Source organism: Xyrauchen texanus, chromosome 8 (assembly GCF_025860055.1).
Source record: "Xyrauchen texanus isolate HMW12.3.18 chromosome 8, RBS_HiC_50CHRs, whole genome shotgun sequence".
Classification (NCBI taxonomy): Eukaryota; Metazoa; Chordata; class Actinopteri; order Cypriniformes; family Catostomidae; genus Xyrauchen; species Xyrauchen texanus.
In genome coordinates, this window is record NC_068283.1 from 40449540 (window position 1) to 40472753 (window position 23214).

General features: G+C 37.0%; 1 protein-coding gene across 1 annotated transcript; it reads left to right on the top strand.

The window, feature by feature from the left end:
* The first annotated feature begins 398 nt into the window (after window positions 1–398).
* LOC127647853 (TLC domain-containing protein 4-B-like) lies at window positions 399–22606 on the top strand. Its single transcript, XM_052132354.1, has 7 exons — window positions 399–681; window positions 4891–5043; window positions 7932–8021; window positions 17843–17901; window positions 18033–18127; window positions 18805–18878; window positions 20474–22606. Exons 2-7 carry the CDS (start codon window positions 4898–4900, stop codon window positions 20802–20804), a joined length of 795 nt encoding a protein of 264 aa, XP_051988314.1. The 5' UTR covers window positions 399–681; window positions 4891–4897; the 3' UTR covers window positions 20805–22606.
* Window positions 22607–23214: the final 608 nt, after the last annotated feature.

Genomic DNA, 23214 nt, shown 5'->3' on the forward strand with positions numbered 1-23214 from the left:
TGAAACAATTTTATTTACAAACAATTACAGGCAGTCATTTCATTGCTTTTCCTTCTACAAGCAACTTGTTTTTCCAGAGTAGTGGACAGCATGACGTGTCACTATATGGGTCAACATTGCACAACATCTGAATCTGACACTATCAGCATTCTGAATGTGCTGCCATGGAGCATTCATGCATGTCACCAAATGTCTTAGGGACAAATCTTGCGCATTGTTTAGTGAATGAGCATGTTCTGAATGAGCATGTTAAAAAAAATTCAAGAAGAATTCTACAAAAGTGCTTAACTGAGTAATAAACATACAGAAAGACAGATAGATAGATGTGGTGGGCGTGGCTTCGTAGGGGGCGTGTGCTGGGAGGGAAAGTGGGTGGCATCCGTGCCGACGTAACCGAGCTAAACAAAATCCTGTCAGTATACTGTGAAAGAAATGAGTTTGCTGACTGCTGACTCCGTGGAGGTTTACGAAATTCTTGCGTGTTTTTTTGAAGGTGGGAAATGGCCTCGCTCCAAGTGCTTTAGCTTACTCGCCAGTACTCCATGGTGGACGTGCGGTGTTAAAGAGAGCGAGTGGGCAAAGCGTTTGCTAGCCATCGCCATCTAGCTACACTGTGTTTGTAAAGCGAAGAAGACAACCGGATCTAGACGCACTTATGCAAACCTATGCGACTCTTAACAGGTGAAGTAAACTGCTCATCTCATTCCCAACAACGCCTTTGTGTACATTAGAAGCGCTTCTCTCTGCGTCTGTCACGTGCATTATTTAAACGATACGACTGCGACACGACCGTTGTTACCGCGAGAGATTAAAAGAAAAGTTTAGAGTTGATGTAGATACTCTTCTTTAGTGGCTACGTACGTAGAATGTAACAATTTCCTTACGTATTGAACGCGCGACACATTTTCTGCGTAAAGCGAGTAGCGTTGGTTTTGTTATTGTGACGCGAGTATTTAGAATGTGTGACGGTTACGCTGAACATTATGACGTACACGGGGCATTATGGCGCAGCTGCACTGCTGATGTTCGTCGATGTAGAATTCAAACAGCTTCTTGGAATCAGTCTTTGTAACATTGTTATTCGGGCGAAACTGAACTTGCTCAGTGGAACGGGCTTCCGCATAATTGCGTAGATTTGGTGCTTGTTCTCCTGAGGCTTTGTCACACTGCTTTTTATTATCAGTATTTATTTTATTTCTTAAGTTATGTTGCACATAAAGTTTGCTATTTTTATTCGCAGTGTCACGTATGGTCAACGAAGTGACGCTCATTTTTATTTATCTATTAAGTTATTAAAATGCATAATATAATTTCTCAGTATATATATAATATATAAGCTCTGGGGGAAAAAAATTAAGAGACCTCTGAAAAATTATCAGTTTACCAGTTGTCATTTTCTGCAAATAAATGCACTAAATGCCAATCATTTTATTTGGGTGAATATTTAAGTTATGGACATGTGTATTTCTTTTGCAAGAAGTATTTTAATACCTTTTACTTGATGGTTACACCACATGGAGATTATATATATATATATATATATGTATGTATGTGTGTGTGTGTGTGTGTGAGAGAGAGAGAGTGTGAGAGAGAAAGAGTGTGTGAGAGAGAGAGAGTGTGTGAGAGAGAGAGAGTGTGTGAGAGAGAGAGAGTGTGAAACTAGATTTGTTTATAGATGTTTTCTTTTTATATTCGAGACAAGCTTATTACTCGACCACCTGCTGAACAACATCTGGCATTTAACCTACAAAATGTATTTTTGAGTGAGGAAGTGGTAGTCAACCACACACCTGCTTTTCATCAGACACATTTGTGGCACCAAACCTTAGTGTGATATCTTACAGTCTTTAGAAGTATTCAATTATTCCTACACTTACATGGGCCTTGTCAAGTTTTGAACTTAATTGTTTAACTGACAGAAAAATATTGTTGACATAGGACAGTAATAGTGACTGTAAATAATATGTTATGGTGCTATGATATATGCAGTTAAAGCTGTTATTAGAACATTTAGAACTGATCTTGCACCCTAAACCATTGGGTTGAAACAAGCAGTGTCTTGTGACCAGTGATGATAGTTTGTGGTTGCATATTGGTTGGTCATTTGTTGTTAAAAGGTTACTTGTAGCACATGACCCCTATGCATCAGCACAGATGGCTATACAGAGTACAGTATTTAGAATATGGTCTATATGTGCCCTCTCCAATGTGTCTGAGAGTTGATCATTTGTTGAAACGCTTCATCTTTTCTTAGTCGGTAATGGATTTACAGTTCAATAGAAGTGTGAACCCAGTGACTTGATTAAAGAATGACATTGTGCAACTGAATGTAATGACCCAATCTGATCCTCTTTTATCAATGTCCTTATCAGTACCTGGATAAATGATTTAACCTTTGTTAAATCTTTGGCAATAACATACTGCTACATGTTTACTTGAATATTTGGTGGAATTAGCTCTGTTTATCCCATTGTTTGAGTGTTAGGCCAATCTAGCGTGGTTTCGCAATGGATTTCCTCACCCTCTCTTCTAGAAGTTTCTAGTGACCATTTATTAGGCTTTATAGGATGTAATTTTGATGCTTGTTTATCTTACGGTTCACTGCGGTTTACATTATTAAATGATATAAACGTGATATATGATAACCTTCTGGAACTTTAAAAGTCTGCTTTTCCCCTTTAAATGTATTGTTAATCACTGTACTATTTAAAAGACTACATGATGACTTAAAGTTTATCAAGAGTGACCCTCCCAGAATTAATAATTAATACACATGTGTTGAACACCAACATGGTAATGCATGTGACATTAAAATAATGCAACTAAACTACATAAAATATAACTCCGAACACCCCATTGTACATAAATCAAATTTAAAATAAGAAGAAATATAACTTTTCCAATAAAATGTAATTAAATGTGACACAGCGACTTCTGGGAACACGTTACTTTTGTTTTTCACTCTTATTTTAACAATAGTTTACCGTAAAAATGACATTATTATATAATAAGTACATTATACAGTATTGTCTTGTTAAGCATAATATAATTTTTTACTGTTAATTATACAGTAAAATGATACGTTTTGTTTTTTACAATATTTTACGGTAAAAATACATGTATTTCCTTGTTAAATATATTTTAATTTTTAACCATATATACTAAAGTAACTACAGACTTACCAATAAATTAATATTAATAAATATTTCACCCAAAAATGAAAACTCTCATCATTTACTCAGCCTCATGTCATCCCAGGTGTGTATGACTTTCTTCTTCTGCAGAACACAAAGGTAGATTTTAAGAAGAATATCTCAACTCTGTAGGTCCATATAATGCAAGTGAATGGTGACCAGACATTTGAAGCTCCAAAAAAAGCATTTAAAGTCAGCATAGAAGTAATCCATATGACACCAGTGGTTAAATCCATGTCTTCAGAAGGGATGTGATTAAGTCCTTTTTACTAGAAATATCCACCTTTGACTAGCCCTGACCAGTGGGTGGCGATATGCAGGAAAATGTGAATCGCCAAAAAACAAAAGATGAACGTGAAGCGAAAGTGAAAGTGTAGATGTATAGTTAAAAAATGACTTACATTTTAATCTGTTTCTGACCAACACCTATCATGTCGCTACTGAAGACTGGAGACTTATGGATTACTTTTATGCTGCCTTTATGTGATTTAAAGTTCTGGCCACCATTTACTTGCATTGTATGGACCTACAGAGCTGAGATATTCTTCAGAAAATCTTAGTTTTTTTTATTCATACACATCTGGGACGGCATGAGGGTGAGTAAATGATGAGAGAATTTTCATTTTTGCATTCAATGTTCTATTACTGTAGCAGTTTTGCATTCTTTTACCACTAAAAGTACAGACAATTCTTACAGTGTTGCCTGAAAAGAGATTAATGCACTTTTCTGTGTGTACGTGTGTGTGTGTGTGTGTGTGTGTGTGTGTGTGTATGTGTACGTGTGTGTGTACGTATACGTACGTGTGCTTCGCTTTACTTTTGGGACAAGTTTTTGAGCTTAATTTGACCCAACCCCCACTTAAACACATTCTGGGATGTCCTCATTTGGAAAAATGATCCTTACATTTAATTCAGTCATTTTTGTTTTTAGTTCTACAAATGCAAAAAGTTTTCTTATGAGGTTAGGGGGTGGGTTATTCTATTGTAATTGAAATTAGCTTTATATTTAAAATAATAGAAGTCTATGGTATGCCCCCATTTAGATAGCTAAGTTAGAGTAGTGTGCAATGATACAGCTTGAAAAATACCAGTATGACTCTGTATCATGCTGGGGCACATTGACCCCCCTCTATAATGAAACACGCACACACACTCTTCTCTGACTTCCCTTTTTCTGCAATTTGGAGACATTGACCTGAAAGCTGAGGTCTGTTCTGTGGCTGTTTTCTCACGTTACAGCGCATGCAAGGCAGAATTGTATTGATATGACTTTAGATTTTAACTAATAATAAAAATATTGTCTGATATATTTTGCATTTATTTGCTTTGTTTTAAAACCTTTAAGTATTAGGCTAAATGTCTGCAATTAACAGCTTAACATACTCAATCCAACCCTTTGTCCAGGTATTTGTTTTAGGTTACCTTTGACTTTAGCAAGCGGAGACATTCATTATGCATTTTTTCCCAACCAAAACTGTTGTTGTGAGACAGTTCAGAGTGTGTAAACCGATATAAACAAACATTGCAATTCTGCCAAGCTGGCTTTCTGAGGATTGAGAAATGTAAGATGACATTTTGACTCTCCCATTGATTTGCATGTAGAATGTTCATCATTCTAAATGTAACCGACTGCAACGGGATCTTTTGCTTGATGAGCACATAGGTGACCGTGTGTGTTCTGGTGTCTGTGTTGCAGGTGAGAGATGGATATGAGAGAGGTGTACGTGGTGACTGGCAGCTTCGTGGGCTTCCAGCTGTTCTTCTCCTGTGTCAGTCCGGTTCTGTCCAGCAACTTCTCTCAGGGCTACGGGAGATTATCACCAAACAAACTCAATGACTGGAACTCCAGGTAAAACCTTCACATTCATTAAGCATCCACTGCTGTTACAGGGCCACAGGAGTGAATTACTGGATGGGTAATTAGTTGGATATGGATGTGTGGGTAGTTATATATATATAGATAGATAGTTAGTTGGGTGGGTGGTTAGTAAATTCAGCCAGATACACTTTTTTGATAAACATGCATCCCCACAAGTTCTCAAAAGTTACAAACAAGCTGCCAAGAGTAATTTGTACCGTACTAGTATGTAAGTAATGCCGACACATGAGAGTGATCTCTGTACAGTTGTGAAATACAGTTTGATGTAATCTCCTTTCCTCTGTAATATGTTGACCATAGATAACACTGACCTAACCTGATTGGTACAGGTTCAGAAATCACTGTACTATACTTTGAGTGATTATATAAAGGTCAGAGGTTAAATCCCTACTATGATAGTTTACAGAATTTGCACATAAATACAGCACTGTTCTTGTTTTGACATGTCCCACATTGGTTTAAAAGTGACATCATTAATGTAGTAAATCGTTGATATTCTGTGGTCAAATTGAAATGCTTTAATGCTGTAATGGGAATACTACACAACCACTTGCCAGTTACCGGCATTGTCAGCAAAATATGCAGTTGCAGCATTGGTTATTGGATCTTCATGCACAAAAGGCATTTATCTTATCTGTTGTAAACTAGCTGATGTGCAAAGTAGCTAACAACTCTTCTAGGCCTTAATCTTTCCACTCAAGTACTAAATATGTTTAACTAGTGATGCATCGAAATGCACGAAAAAAACAATTATTATACGCAACTGAAAATTGTTTTAAAATATACTTTGTTTGGTATAATTAAATGTGCACTCAGTGACTTCCGGTGACACCTAGTGGTGTGGATGCTGTATCATTCAAAATCAATAGTCTTCAGTCACAGATGACATTGTAGAAATTCACTATTCACAATCAACCATTATTAATTTAATCCAAGAGTGAAGTGTCCAATAATAAGATAGTTACCGAGATTCAGCGAGTAGTATTCAGCGGGTCATGTGATTCTAAAATGGCAGCCCCCATGAGGGCGTCCCTGCCCCTGGTAGAGTTACTGATATGAGTCCTCATCTCATGTGAGCGGTCATGATTTTACATAATTTCAAAATTACAATTTATTTATTTGGGAGTAAAATATTTTAATGGGGAAATGACTGAGTGTAACTTTGAACAAATTATTAATGTATATACTTATGATTACACTTTACATTTACACATTACTAACATAACATTAAATAATTGTGCAACTTCATAGATTTAAAAATGAACCTTTGGCTAATCTAAGCACATCTTTACCCCTACAGCCTAATAGTCTATATCATCAATCATCAGCCGCAGTTAAACCAGGATCTTTTCACATAAACACGACTCTCTAAAATCTAATTAGTTTACCTTATATAGATAAGGCATCGGTTTTGCATTCTCTGTCTAAGTAAACGTACTTATTTGGCTCAAGTTAACTGAACTTGTTTTTTTAAGTAATGTTAACTAGTTACAAGTAAACCACTGATATATGATTAAAGTGTCATTGTTTATATTTAAATTGTGTTATAGCGTATTTTATATAGTATAAGGGAAACTATGACTCTAGGTTAGCCATATGGCACATTGTATTCTACTGATTACTTCTCAGTGCACATAAATCTGCACTTTTGTAAAGTACAAGAATGGTTTCAATTTAACAGACTCCCAAGTTCACCAGAGGTTACACTAATTGCCCTAATGGTGACGTCACAAAAATCACATCTAACCAGCTACAACAAATATATTTATTTTTTTTACAATTTGAGATAAAGCTGTTTTGAAAAAGTACCTTTTTTGCCATGTCTGCGTCAGAGTTCTCTTTTTCTCTTTCGGCCTAAAACCAAAGGTGGCATACAATAAACATTTTCGGCAGCCAAAATTTCGGTGCATCCCTATTTTTTACACTATCAAAGGCTAAAAATGGGCCTACATTTTTTTTATGAAGTATTCACTGTCAAACTTGTCATCCTGATGTACTTTACATTTCTGAACATGGTTGTAACTGGAGAAAAAAATAAACATTGTGTAAGCGATCCAGCAATAAACAGGATCAATACTCCTTATCAAATATTTGTGTTGGCAGTTTGTTTGTGGCTTATAAAAATATCAGTTGAACTGTTCTTGACTGTGGCAGAATACAGAGAGTCTGTTAAACTGTGACAAGTTTCTATGGGGCGTTTGACATCCAGATAACAATACAAAGGTCTCCACTCCACAAATAAATCACACTGTTCAGATACAATTCATAGTTCATACACAGACCTTTATTGATGTGTTTCCTGCTGTGTCAGCACTGTGGTATCCTTTCCTAATGTAGATGCACGGTCAGCCCAGTGTGTGGATTAATCAATGACTTTTGGATGAATCTTTATAGATAATTGTTCTCCGTTTGCAAAAGTCTATTTAGTGGCATGTTAAATCTGTCTGACTTCTGTGGTTACTGAAATGTTGTTTAAGAAAATGCAGTTGAAATGTTATGTAATGTGTATTATAAAATGGATATTTCAGACTTTAAATTATAATTGGATGTGCCCCGCACAAAGTCGTCGTAAAATGCAGATAAACGCATGCTTGTGACCACAAGTCCACTGTATTCCGTTTTAACGCTGCAAGTTACTCTGTTGCTTGGCAACCATAAAGTGCCTACAGTAATGCTTAATTCACATCATAACAGAATTGCCGTAACAACAATATTCCGACTTGGCGGTCACCTCTTTATAGAACTCGTAATTACAAGTTGTAACCTTGGAATTATATGAAAGCTCCGACTTGACAATTGTGACATCATTAAAAAGAATATGGCATATTGTTGTTACTGAGTTGTTTTCATATCCGCAGGCTGGTGTCCACCGTCCATGCATTAATTGTGGGGCTCTTCTGTCTCTATATCCTCTGGTACGACGAGGCCGTCAACAAAGACCCGGTCTGGTAAGATGCCGAGAGTTCAAACGCAGAGAAGACTTTCACTTCCAAACTCTTTTTGGGTCTCATTGTGATATTTGCCATTACAATTTATAATCAAACTCACAAATAACTCTCCCAATAGAACAGGTAGTTTTTCTAATCTATAAAAATCACTCAAAACCATTTAGATGTCGTTCAAAATGCAAAATGCTATGTTTGAAATGCCATAAAACCATTTTATTACCAATTTGTAACTTCCTATTTCTGAGATGATTACTGGACTCTACTTGCATGCAATGTGATGAGGTCATGTTACAACAAATCTGAGCTCACAGTATGCTTAAAAACAGTGTATACTGAGCAGTATTGAGTAAATACTAGTATTCCATTCAGAACAAAGCCAAACTTATCTTTACCCCGAAGGCTGCATTTCAAAAAATTTTGCACTGTGATCATAAACGTCGTGTCCTCTTTAGTTGTCTGTGCACAGAACTGCTCTCTCATTTGTCTGCTTCATTTTTCTTATCTTCTTTCCCTCTCTTTTTCTTTCCTTTTCTGCCTGCTGCCTGTTTGGTCTGCATCTTTGCATCCTGAAGGGTAGGAATGGTAATTTGCCTTTAGTGATTGTCGCCTCATGTCATCTGTAGCTCTTTTCCAAAACCTAGTGAGCTACCTACCTAGACAACATTTTAAAGCCTCAAGGCTGTTCTGAAAGTTAGGCAGCAATATTATGTGTCCATCTAAGGTACATCAGTTTGGCTAAATTGGCTAAATGCAGCACTGTATGTGTCCCTGTGCAACAAGCTCTGTGGAAAACAATCTATTTACATTTTGAGTACAAATATAGTTACCTTTCATTCAGTCTAATAGAGAACAACAGGCCGGTTCCAGAAGAATAAATCCCATTTCATTTTCCATAGGGGAACTGATTATTAACAATTACCTATAAACCTTTAAAGACAGACCTACCAGTGAGCTCTGAGGTTGTTAATAGATGGTACATGTATATTTTAAAGCCGTCAGTCTGCATTATTTCATTTTCAACTTGAAATAATATTTTTTAATAGTGGAATTCCTGATAAAGAACTACACTTCCCATGATCTTGATGGAGAAAATCCACCAATCAGAGAATTGATGCAAGCAAGCCGTGCCAAAGTTTGTAAAGTTGTGATTCATCTCAGAGCTTGTTGGTTTGGTTCATGGCTTAGAACTCTTTTATAATGAATTTGATGAAATTCTATGGAAAAAAAATGAATGGGAAATTTCCGAAGCCAAAATTACAAAAAAAAAAATGAAAGTGGCGGTAGGCACTGTTGCACTATTAAAATGGCCTATTTTACCCAATTTTTGGGTATGTTTATTTTTTGCTCAGTAGAGTAGTGTTAGCTTAGCAACATGCTAACGTGTAACTCTATTGGAATCAATTGTGAGTCGAATCTTCCTTATAGAACTCTATTTGAGTGGCACACAGAAGTTGCTGCCTAATGTAAAGTGTTCAAAACAGTCATTATCCTCACAATGTTTCAAATGTGTTTCATTTTCTTTTATCCCTGGAATGTAAAAAGGGATATTGGGTAGAATGTTAGTCCTTTAGTTTTCCAGGGGAAAAGGCTGTTCTGAAAGTTAGGCAGCAATATTATCTGTCCTTCTAAGGTACATTATTTTTGCTAAATTTGCTAAACGCAGCATTTTTCCATGAAAACAAAGGAGTCAAGAGGCTCCATCTCGGTTAGGATGTTGCCTGTGTAGGCAGTAGACAGCAAGGCAGCTAACTAGGTTTGTGGAACAGAGTAGGGCTGCAAGTACTAATCTATAAAATCGCTAATTATCATGAATTAAAATCATTTTAATGATTAATGAAGTGTTTATATATATATATATATATATATATATATATGTATATGTCCTAGTTTGATAAAATATCACCAGTAAATTTAAACTATGGCAAATATAAATTTAATGGAGAAGCATGCACAAACCTTAATTTATTTTGAAAAATCAGTGACAATATGGGTTTAAAACTTCAAACATGTATGTAATCAGTGGCAGTGTACAAGTATATGTTTCTAACATAATTATGAATTATTCAGCTTGACAGAATTATTAATATTTCTATACTTGTGTCACCATTGCCCTCTGCTGGGATGATTTTTGTGTCCCACTCTGTCCCTGATGGATCATTTTAATCTTTAATAAATGGTACTTTTTCAGTTTTACAAGTAAAGGTATGTTACTGTTTTATATGTCCTGAAAGTAATACAAATAATTATAAAAATCAAACATAACTATTCAGGTTTTGTGAGAGTATAGACTTGTTCAGTACAGTAAACCAAACCAAATCCTTAAAGCCTTTATCATTTCTGTTTCTTAAAATATAAAATGTTAATAAAATACAGGACATTTCATTATTCATCCGATTAATCTACGAAATAATCAAAGATTAATCGATTGTCTAAATATGTATTTGTTTCAGCCCTAGAACGGTGCTTTTGTCTCTCATTTCCTTACCCTTCCTTGCCACCTCTTGTCCTATTTTCTTTGGTATACTTGTGTGGGACACATATTTCTTTCTCTTTTGGCTAGTTCAGTTTTTGTCAGTCTTTTTCTGCCTCTCTTCTCACTCTCTCAGATCAGAGATTTTTTAGTTTTACCAACAAGGCACCTTTTCCACAGGAAATAACAAATTCCCAGCACCCCCTCTTGTATCATGTGACATCCCTCCAGGCATCTGTCTCCACAGACCAGTCTCTCTCTCTCTCTCTCTCTCTCTCTCTCTCTCTGTACTGTAAGCCATCTTAGCCAGTTTTACTGTTGAAGAACTTCATTCCACACACTCCCCAATCTTTTCTCACCCCAATTCTAAACAGGGTTAAAACCGAGTGAAACGATGATGTAATCAAATTAAGTTTTAAGTAGAATTTTAGTTAAATGTTTTATTGATTAAAATGTATCTCCCTAACCTAAACTTTAGACTAAGCCTAACCAGTAGTGTTTTGAAATATAAATGAGACGTTAAAGACATCCTTACCCAACCAACACCTAACAGATAATGTTTATGGCACTTTTCCACTGCACGTTACGGTTCGACTCGAATCGACTCTACTCGCTTTACTTTTCTGAGTTTGCATTTCCACTGCAGTTTAGTGCCGCCTCAACGTGGGTGGGATTATAGGCTGATCATCATAGTTGCGCCGCCTCTACTGCCGTAACATCATCTTAAACGTGACACAAAACAATAAACATTAACACGACCGCTAGCTGTTAGCTGCTAGCTCATTGTGCTGCATAAAGCAGTTGTTGCATGGTGATTTTACACAAGTGTAACAGTTCAATTGGTCTGGTTGTTTTAGAAGCTTCCAGTAGCTGGTCAACTAAATAAAGTGAAGCTTTCATGCAGAGTATAGAGTTAACGTAACAAAACATACCATCCTCCATCATGGATCAACACCAGTCCAGGGCACTCTCCCTCCCATTGCTCGCCGGTTTAGATGGCGTCCATTTGGTCGAACCACTTCCACTTTTCCTTGATGGTTCTGTAGTCACTTTTAGGGTTTTTTACTTTTCCCTACACTGTTGGTAGGTCCGGTGGTAGCCGTGTGCGGCCAACAGCTGAGACATCTTCCTGAGAGACTTTTTTGTTTTGCGTCATTTCGTTGGTCGCTAACGAGAGGAACGTCTGCACCTCGTTTATTAACCACGGCGTGGTTTTCGCACAGCCATTTCTTTTTACAATTCGACAGTTGCTTGAACAAATGAAACTGCTATCGCTGTTGCTAACTTTAAAACTTGACCGAGGTGGTACTAAAAAAAGTAACCGGTACTATCCACACTGGAAAACCCCCCAAAAAGCGAGCAGAGTCGAGTTGAGTCGAGTTGTACCATGCAGTGGAAAAGCCCCATTAAAATGCAGAAGTGAAATGAAAAACATGTTTTTTTTAAGCAACCATGTCATAGCGTTGATGTCACCTAGAAACTTCAGAGAATTGTATTTGGATCTCTCAGACAAATTATGGGCTTTATTCATGAAACGGTGAAAAACTGTGAGTCATTTTCCTAAAAATCTAGTAATTATTACATATTATATTTATATGTAATTACTAGATTTTTTTTGGGTGATCGTTTGGAAAATGCCTAAATTGTAAGTCATTTTGTACACACACTCCATATTAATGAGACATAAAAGGCTCCTGTGTTATATTAAGTCTCAACACACCCTTGAACAAAAGTTCAATTGTTTCAGTGATCTGGTTTTGTCTGCTTAAACATACGTCAAGCCCGCTTTCAGTATAGCTTACAGTTCCTTATATTAATATCACACATCAAACAATTGCCGTATTCACTGCTCAATCTCATTGTGAGGTGTTACGCTCCATAGGACCTTTACAAACTAAAGCCATTCTCCTTGTGTTGTATGCTAATGTCTACATACGATACAGTAAGCAATTCTCCGGCATGGCACACAAGCCAGATTACATCTGAACCACATTGCTCGAGTGGCTAAATGACTTCCTAAAACTCACAATAGATTTAACGTCTAGATAGTGAGTCCTGTTTGTCAAGTTGGGTTAGTTCCCCAATGTTGACTTTCTTGTACAGAGCCCAGACGGTTGGATGAATTAGATCAATGTTAAAGACACTTGCTGAGGTGTGTCCATTTTAAGGAGAATAGTCCCCATTACCTATCCAATAAACATCTATGTCATTCATTTAAATTCAGTTAGCTTGGGTTGTCCAAAAACCAGCGAGTTGATAAAATGATGTCAGAATGAGTTTAAAAACATACGTGTCCATGAGAGAATCAGATTAGATGACAATTCACATCTATATGAGTTTTGGCTGAAGAATAATTTGTATGATGTTGTTGTTTTTTTTTTTTTTTAAGCTTTCAAGATTTATTCACTAGAGATATTTTATCACGATGCTTTTTAAATTCTTGCATTTGATCAGGACATTTTGCGAACTACATGCCATAGTCTTTGGTGTGATTAAATGTCTTCGAATAGCAGAACAAATGCTGCTCTAATACTGTGTGTACAGGCTGATTAATTGTCTGATATTTTGCCATTTTAAAGTTCAAGTCAAGTGGTTTTTATTGTCGTTTCAACCATATACAGTTAGTACAGTACACAGCAAAACGAGACAACGTTCCTCCAGGACCATGGTGCTACATAAAAACAACAAAGGACCAACACAGGACCACATGAGACAACACAACGAAATAAAATACCTATATATATATATATATATATATATATATATACCTATATAAAGTGCACGTGCAAACATGTGCAAAGTACGGGACAGTACAACAAATGTCTGACAATGAACAGGACAATAGACACAGTGCAGCGCCGACCAGTACACAGTAGTGCAAAAAGATGACAGTTTCTAAAAACGTAAACATAACATACTATGAGATAGTGTTCTATGCACATAGCAGTTATTGAGGTAGCACACAGTTCTTTTGTTAATTGGCATCCACCAATAACAATGCCTCCTTGGCTGATTAGTACAAGTGTTTATTAGTTGCGTCAGTTCCAAAATCTACTTACACCCTGTTCATTGGCATACAGTTCACAGTAATCCATTTCACAAGTGAATTTGTCAAGCAGTTGGAGATTTATTATGAGGGCTTGTTTAAGGACCCGTTAATGTACACATGCGTCAGACATGCTTGTGTAGCGTCTTGGGTGCGTTGCATCATAAACATAACATTTGTAGGTCTTGAACCCAAGAACGTAATGCATGTTTGTGTTGTTCTGCTGCTGGATGTTTGTTTTGTTCACTGCATAAACTGCGCGTTGCGCATACAGCTTAAGTTTCACTTACTGCCATCTGGAGTAAACAGGCGGTACTACAAGCTTGCATTTCTCAGGAATCTTCCATAATTTTTTAACACGTTATTTTTAGTCAAATTAATCGCACTGATTTAACACGTTAAATTATTTTTTTTGGGGAGTTAATTTTATGTTAAATAAATATTTTTTTTTTTCCAGAAACGTTGCTAATAACTCATTTGCTGCCATTAAGTTATATGCTGAAAAATGGAAAGCAGCTCTATTGAATATACTAAACCATTACATTTAAAATCAACCTAATACATTTATGTTTGTGATGAGAACCTAATTATATTGTGTAAAGAAAGAAATTCAACACAGTCATAAAAATGTGACATGATTAAATTGATATGAAATAATCAAATTGATGTGGACTTCTATCGGATGGTGTTCATTCAACATGATTTTTACTGCTTTCTCAATTTACTTAATTTAATTGAGTTATTCCAACACAGCACTTTAGTGTTTGGTCTCAAATTAACTGCATTGTGTATTATCCAACTATGTTTACTTAAACTTTGTGTTGGGACAATTTGTTGCATCAAAGTATTTCTGAAACGGGAGAGGGGATTTACATTTCCCAGCATGCTTTGCCTGAGACTGGATTGGGAGAGTCAATTTTGAAATAAGGTGTTATTTTAATGTATTTCTACACAAGGTTAAAGAAGAAGCAGACTTGTTAGTGTTTAAAGTTATGTTTAGATTTAGAGAAGATTCTGTCATGGTGGATATTTTCCGGAGGTTACCATTGTGGAGAATAGTGAAGCTAATGGTTAGGTCGAGGATGGGTGATTAACAATATTGTATTGTGCTGAACAATATGTGTATGTTGGTTTTGTCATGAAGCAAAGACTGAAAGATCATCAGCATACAGATTGATTGAGGACCCTGAACATCCCATCCTTGTCATACTGAACAACTAGATATCTATAATATGCTAATGTGTGTTGTTGATGGCTAGCTGCAAGCTGTTAAATTGAGTGGAATAATTTGGACAGATCTAATTGAAGTGAGATTAATTTAATTCCTTTGGGTTTATGCAACACAAAACATTTAAGTAAAGCTTACATTTCATTTCATATTAAGGAAACACATTTTCATTAGGTGGAACCGATGGAAAAACCAACAAAATTCTTTTCAGTGTTGCCACCAGGCGCTTTAGTGATCAGTATTGATCTGTCAATGAAAAACCCATATCAGTCGACTACTTGTCTCTAACCACACCATCTTAAATGATTAACAGAAGTGTCAATTCCAAATGTGTTTACATTACATTTATGCATTTGGCAGATTCTTTTATCCAAAGTAACTTACAGTGCACTTATTACAGGGACAATCCCCCCCGGAGCAACCTGGAGTTAAGTGCCTTGCTCAAGGACACAATGGTGGTGGCTGTGGGGATCGAACCAGCAACCTTCTGATTACCAGTTATGTGCTTTAGCCCACTACGCCACCACCACTCCAAACCACTGTTTATTTCCGATTTTGAATCCCATTATTTCAATGTAAATACTTTTACAGTATTTTATGTAATAGTTCATCTATAGTTGTCATGGACCACTATAATCTCCAGATGTCAATATTGGCATTGGTTGTTGAGAAACTCATGTTGGTCGACCTCTTGTGGATACATTTACAATAAGACCAAGAATGTTTTCCAAAAATTGTTCCAAAAAAATTGCAATTTTACAGTTAAGATTAGAAGAAACATCTACACCAAAAAAACAAATATCTTTCACTGTCGTCCTTTTTACTCAATCCTCCCATGTTCATACAACTCAAAGTTATGTAACCAAGGGAACTTAAATGAACTGAGTTTATTCAACTTGTCAGCTTTACTTATCCATTTGCGTTGGGACAACATGAATATTTTCTGTCTATTTAACTGAAACTGGGCAGGGGATTTTTAGTTCCCAGCTTGATTGACTAAATGTTGAAATTAAGTGTTATTTTAAGTGTCTTTGAGGAAGATGAATATAAAGGGGAGACTTGTTTGTTTTTAATGTTTTGTTATGAAGTCTTTACCCTTACGTAATGAAAGTTGAGAGAGCCATTTTATGTCTTTCATTCAGATTAAGTCAGTTTCATTAAGCCAACTTCATTTAGTTTTATTAGGACAAATCAAGCTAATATAGAAGTTTTAACTTGACTTCATTAGCTTTGTCAAACTCAGTTGAGTTCATTTTCTTATGTTGGTTCAGCTTAATGTATTTTAGTAATCATCAGTATATGCAAGGTGAGCAAGTGTAAGGACACTGAAACTATTGCACTGTCAATTTAATCGCAACTGCTAAGCAGCACTCGAATAAAGTCCCACTTGAAGATGAAAGTCCATCCTAAGCACAAGCTCCATTCTTCACCACAATGGAAACCCCCAAAACTCTTCTTTGAGTCTCTTTTTAAATGCCAATATAACAGAACATGAAACGCTTCACACTGGACACCTGCGATCAGTTTCCTGTATATCGTTTTACAGTGTGCAGAGAGCTGCTGCTGTACTTGAATGCTGACTTGTTATATTTTATTCACCAATATATTAATCTTTCAAATAAAATAAATAAATAAATAAAATCTCACCTCATTTGTAACTCTACAAAGACCATTTCTGCCCCTATTGACTGCTCTGTACTGTATTTAAATTAACGGTACAGTAAGGGAGAGAGTTTTCAGCAGCTGCATTACGATTTTCATCATGATATCAAAGTGTTTGGCCTTGCTTGCAAACGTGTCATTTTTGTGCTGTTTTGTGTTGTGACTCATCTTTTAACTATTCCAGAAATGACGTACTCCTCTGACCTTAGGAAAAGCGATTGCAAAATGTGCGATTTCAAAAATGCTTTCGCAATTGTTGGCAGGACAAAGAATGGCCTTATTTTTCTTAGAATAGCCTTTTGTTTATTCCTTTTGAATAAAGCATCTTTGGAAATGGTCATGCTTGGACATTCTGCTTCAAATGGCTTTAATCGGATCAGCACTTTTTCTCAAGCAAAATCTGATTTGAGATCAGCGACTGATAGTACGTGAGGTCAAAACATCAGTGTTTATCACCACAAAATACCCTCAGCAAATACTCTACAATGTACAAAGTGTTTTTTCTGTGCATGCTTTTGGGAAAAAAGGTTTATCCAGGCGAATGTTTTCATTGAATATCTATAAAGGAATATGATTTCATTCAGTAACATGGCTTTCTTTACCCAGCGTTGTTTCAGGTGTACAGTAAGCAGGTGTTGGATTGAATGGCAGGTTGCCAGTGAAAGTACAGTAAAAATGGCTTTAATCAAATACAGCTCCATGCTCATTTACATTTATGCATTTGGCAGACGCTTTTATCCAAAGCGACTTACAGAGCACTTATTACAGGGACAAGCCCCTGGAGCAACCTGGAGTTAAGTGCCTTGCTCAAGGACACAGTGGTGGTGGCTGTGAGGATTGAACCAGCAACCTTCTGCTTAACAATTTGCTTTAGCCCACTAAGCCACCACCACCATCATTTACTTTATATTTGCTTCACATGTTTCCAATGATTTGTGGGCAGCTGTAGCTCAGGTGGTAGAGCGGGTCGGCCACTAATCGCAGGGGTTGGTTCGAATCCCGGCCCACGTGACTCCACATGCTGAAGTGTCCTTGGGCAAGACACTGAACCCCCAATGGCAGGCTAGCACCTTGCATGGCAGCTCTGCAGCCATTGCTGTATATGTGTGTGTGAGAATGGGTGAATGAGACGCAGTGTAAAGCGCTTTGAATACCGTTAAGGTTAAAAAGCCGCTATATAATTGCAGACCATTTTACAATCATTGCACAAATAATAATGGTTTACAAATGGGAAATCGACCTACAAATGGCTTACTTGTAGTTTTCTCTGCATGTTAAACTGGGGTTGGAGAACGTATTTAACATTTGAAAAGTTATATACATAAAGTGTAAGCTTTTAAAATCCCAAACGGGCCCAATTTATTATTCTTTTATGTTTTTTAGCTATTTGAACTATTTTGTGTTTTCTTTCTCAGGGGTGATCCTAACATAGTTAAGCTCAATGTGGCCATCACCTGTGGATACCTGGTCTATGGTATGAACTTTGCTTCGCATTAATGTATTACACATGTCTAATCACTGATTACACATTTCAGATTTACTCAGGTTTGTCTACATTTTTCTACTCTCTTCTACTGGTTTTTCCTGTTCCTCTCCTCCTCTCAGATCTTGTGCTACTTGCTTGTAACTGGAGTGCTATGGGAGACGTGTTTTTTCTCTGTCACCACTTGGCGGCACTCTATGCTTATGGATATGTGCTGGTAAGATCATTCTATTCATGTTCGGAAGATTTAAGGGGGCCACTGAAATATTCAACTTTAAATCTAGATATTTACTCTAAATAAGTCAATGACAAATTAGGATATCACAATAGGTTTAAAGAAAAAGTCTGGTTTTAAAAGCATGTGGCATTCATCTGGGGCTCATCGTTAAAAAATAATGTGTGTACTGTTTTTAAGAAATGTGTGATTATAAACATTAATTTTGAATACATGCATTTTAATCTTTATTTTTTTTCAAGCATGTATTCAGTTAAAAATCATTAATATCAAGTTTTCTTGGTGTTATACCATTTACATTTTTTTTTCTCGACCTAAATTAACTAATTAATTTTAAGAAATAATAATGCCAAACCTTTTGAAGAATTTCACAATTTTAATAAGATTTGTTTCTCTCAGGACAGTTACACCACAAAGACAATTTTTTACTTCTAAGCCACACAAAATTGATTTTTATATTAAAAGGAATTAATATGTTCCTTTTTATATTCCTATTATTTTAATACATATAAAAACATGTCCGACATAGAATATGTGTTAAAATCATTGTCTGTTTGAATTGCATTTTTACTGTATTTCTGAATAAACAGAACCTGCCAAAATAACATCCTTGTCCCAAATACTCTAATACAACTCACACGCTTGTTCTTCTCAAACAGACACGTGGAGTGCTTCCTTATTTTGCAAACTTCCGGCTGATTTCAGAATTGTCAACGCCATTTGTGAATCAAAGGTGAGTTTCCCGACCATTACCCCACACTGAAAACATTATGTTGGATTTACTTAAAATATTTATGTAGCTTTTTTTACAGCACACTTTTTAAGTTAATTCAACTTAGTCATTTTATGTCAGCATAACTAGAAAAACCTTTGTTAGATATACACAAATGTATCAGTTTATTCGATTGACTTATGAATAAGATTTAACAACTGATAGCACGTTGTTTCAAATTAACATTGATGTTATTGTTTCTACTTCATTTAATTGGCCCAAAAGAAAATAATGATTGAGGATAGTCATTAAACTGGATTCCCCAAAGTAGTGCAGATAAAGCTTCGCACTTTCACATACGCAAGGAAAGATTGCATGAATGGACCAGAATCCTACCTTACCACAGGGAACACTAATCACCCTAATGGTGAAGTTACACAGGAACAAAAAATCGAATTACAGTAAAACAACATCAATAATACTAAAAAGAGAGAAAATCTCTATGAATTCTTAATAACAACGAATTAAATGCCCCAATAAATACCATTTGACCAAACAAACGTGCTTAAATTATTTAAGCACGAGGTCTTACCATGCATTCAGACCAGAAGCGGCGAGATGGTTGTCCTGCCAACGACGCTATGGAAGATTCGTGGACGCTCTGACGTAGTTGAAATTGGCGGCAATGTTCGTTGAGAATTCTTGGTTTTGTGAACTATATTTAAAGGAGCCGCAAAACATCCAGACACGTCGACAGGTATCTTTTTGCTGACGCATCGCAAGTAGCGTATATCCTCATGAAATCTTTTAATATATTATTATATAATGTTATATAAAGCATAATATCCACTTCATCAACACTAACAATTTCAGACACCTTTGTCCATGCATAGTTTTTATTTTTTTTATATCCCTGTAAGCAAACAGGGACAGATCAAATATTACGGGAAAACCCACCACGGCAATAATCAGTTTCTCCTCCATTTTTTTTCTTCGGAACTAATATTTGGTGGGAACCAAAGTTTACATGGTTGTGTTCTCTAGACTTCGCTAGATTGGAGCACTTCTATACTCCAATAGGTTACCGCCGAACCGCGTCAAAGCTCATTACCATAATGTTGCCTGCACTTTAACTTTCCTCTGACGCCCACACCGCCCAAGACGCACCGCCTCGCTTCTCGCCACCGAGAGACACTGGCTGCCATAGAAAATTAATGACTTCCGGTCGATTTGACGCTCTCGACGCCTCTAGTCTGAACGCACCATTATGAGTATACCCCACGACCTCAGTTCTGTACTTGATCGTTTGAGTTAGTAGTACTCAAAATCTTATTTTATGGATTTTTAAACCAAAGTTCAAGGAACTTACATTTATTAATTTACCTTATATATCACTCTAAGTTCACTTTATAATTAATATTTTGTGTTGTACACATTCATGTAAGTTAAGGAAAGCTTAAAGTGTTATTCATATCTACATTTCTGAGTAAAAGCTATTTATTTTCATATGTTATAGTTAAGACAACAAATCGGTTTTTTCAGTGTACAAACTCCTTGACAAATGCAAAATCATACTAAAACCGTCACTCATTTTGCCTCCATTTCTCTCCACATAGGTGGTTTTTCGAAGCGTTGGCCTACCCTCGTACTCACCCACTGGTTGTCGCTAATGGCATTGCGATGGCAGTTGTGTTCTTCCTCGTCCGAATCGCAGTGATGCCCCCATACTGGGCGAAGGTTTTTGACACCTTCGGTACTCCAGCGTTTGAGAGGCTGGGTCTCGGTGCTCAAGTAGCTTGGATTGTATCCTGCATTTGTCTGGACGTCCTAAACACAATCTGGATGTACAAAATCGCACGCGGCTGCTGCAAAGTTGTCACTGGCAAGCTGAAAGTAGCCAAAGTAGACTCTAAAAAGACCAATTACGTGAACAACCACACAGAGTGAGCCACCAATGGGGATGAAGAACCATTCAAAATAATGACTTGTAGGTTAATAACATTATGTACTTCCCCGATCAGGATATAGCAAGTTCTCCATTGTTACTATAATGCTCCGTTGTCAATAATGGAAGGATGTGCTCTCAAAAATGAAAGTTGAGAGGAGTTGGTGTCTCATCCCAGCATGTATCACATATACACACTCTGGTTTTCCCTACCTTGGTGATGTTACTTTGTTTGTCAACCAAACAAACCTCTTATGCCTCAAACACAACCAATGTGCCTCAAAGCACAAAGAAGAAGCAATATAACATAAAGATGTGAACTTGTGGCCAGGGAAAGTTAATTGCATCTCCATTGTAAAGCCTTGTACTACCAATGCTCCTAAAACAATCATTGTGGCCTTGTGAACCTTGCAACCTGATGTGCCTCAAGTCCCCGGTGCCCTCTGGATTTGGGCATTCTCAACTCTGCAGCTTTTGTTTTTGGATGTTGTTCCAGAATTGTTCATGTTATTTACACACTATAGCCCAACGTGCTGGCGGACCCGAAGTACTCATCAATGTTATTCAGTCTTATGTCAAGTCTTCATTGCCAGCTCAGTGTGACCCATTGCAAGACTCTAGGAAACCACAGAACTACCTCTCACAATTCACCATCTGAAGCACAAGTTAATTTTGTGCCATCACAGAATTAACCCACATCTTGAAAGAACAGTCCATCCGAATCAAACACCTACTACCTTTGTAGTCCAGACCTGAGGTTTAACCCCTCTAGGGTTGGGTATACTTTGTTTTTCTGTGTGCTGTTGCGTCTCGCTTACAGTCGAACGCTCGTGCCTTTTAAAATATTCTCTTTTGACCGCAAGCCTTTATGGGTGTGTTTGCTGTATACTCACTATGACTGCTTTGTGATACTCTTTAGTACAGTAAACAGTAGGTGCATATGTTGATCACACGTAAAGATGCATACTGTCGGTACTGGGCTGCACACAGACAGTACACACATATTCGCATCATGCGCACTATGTGTGAGAGTTGTAGCGACAGGCGGAAAACCAAAGTATACTTTGGGCTTTATTGTTGCACATCAGTCTCTGATTTCCAGAAGTAATTTTCAATGTGGAAATTGCTTGAAATTATGTTTAAAGCTTTTGTTTTTTTTACACTGGATGTCTATCAGTAACATGAATGATATCAAAGTGATGCTAACAAGACCTTTGTCCATGCATGTTCTGTGACCGTACGGTAAACCTTGAGGTTATATTTGCATTAGATTCAAGGACACAGCAGTTGTTATATCCATTTCTAGTAAGTTTTTACAGGTCTTTTGAAGTCCTTGCCTTTTTTTTACACCCTGCAAAGTCCTGAAGATCTCCATTTTCCTTACTCTCTTACCTTTTCTGTTGTAATTTCCCAAGCTGATAGTCTTGATCTAACTAAATTACTAAATCACATATACAAGGTTTTGACATTTTCATTATCATTAAGCAGATTATTTAATCAGTCAAATTTAAAACTTAATACTTTGGGAAACAGCTATCCACCAATCCATTATATCTAACCATCCTATCATCCATCTATCCATCCATCCATCCACATGACCCCATTCATCATCCACCCACCTGACCCCACCCATCCATCATCCGCCCACCTGACCCCAACCATCCATCATCCGCCCACCTGACCCCAACCATCCATCATCCGCCCACCTGACCCCAACCATCCATCATCCATCCACCTGACCCCATCCAACCAACCATCCACCCACCTAATCCCACCTAACCTTCATCATCCACCAACCTGACCCCAACCATCCATCATCCATCCACCTGACCCCACCCATCCATCATCCGCCCACCTAATCCCACCTAACCTTCATCATCCACCCACCTGACCCCAACCATCCATCATCCGCCCACCTGACCCCAACCATCCATCATCCACCCACCTGACCCCAACCATCCATCATCCACCCACCTAATCCCACCTAACCTTCATCATCCACCCACCTGACCCCACCCATCCATCATCATCCATCCACCTGACCCCACCCACCCATCCATCCATCTATCTATCTATCATCTTTAGGCTCTATGATACAACATTCAAACAATTGCGCAGTTAGCCTTTGTGGCTTTGATATAGTGTTCATCAAAGGCTAGCCAGCCACACAATGCTAGTAATTGCATTTTAAAGAGCTAATCTATGAATTTAACTACGAATTTGATTGCCAATGCTCAAATTAATTAATTTGATTGGCAATAATATGTTAAATAATCCTAAAAACTGTGAATTCTGTGCAGTGATTGGTCAATTTCAAAAGAACATTAATGCAACAATGTGACTTGCTATATAAGCTATTAATTTTGGGCTGTCCGCTCTTCCAAGACTAGTGAAGTAAGAAAATAAATTGAT

Excerpts from the sequence above, each read along its gene's own strand:
- LOC127647853 (XM_052132354.1), top strand. The coding sequence starts at position 4,898 with ATGGATATGAGAGAGGTGTACGTGGTGACTGGCAGCTTCGTGGGCTTC. Across the intron at positions 8,022-17,842 it reads GTCAACAAAGACCCGGTCTG|GGGTGATCCTAACATAGTTA; the intron begins GTAAGATGCCGA and ends TTTCTTTCTCAG. Across the intron at positions 18,128-18,804 it reads ATGCTTATGGATATGTGCTG|ACACGTGGAGTGCTTCCTTA; the intron begins GTAAGATCATTC and ends CTTCTCAAACAG.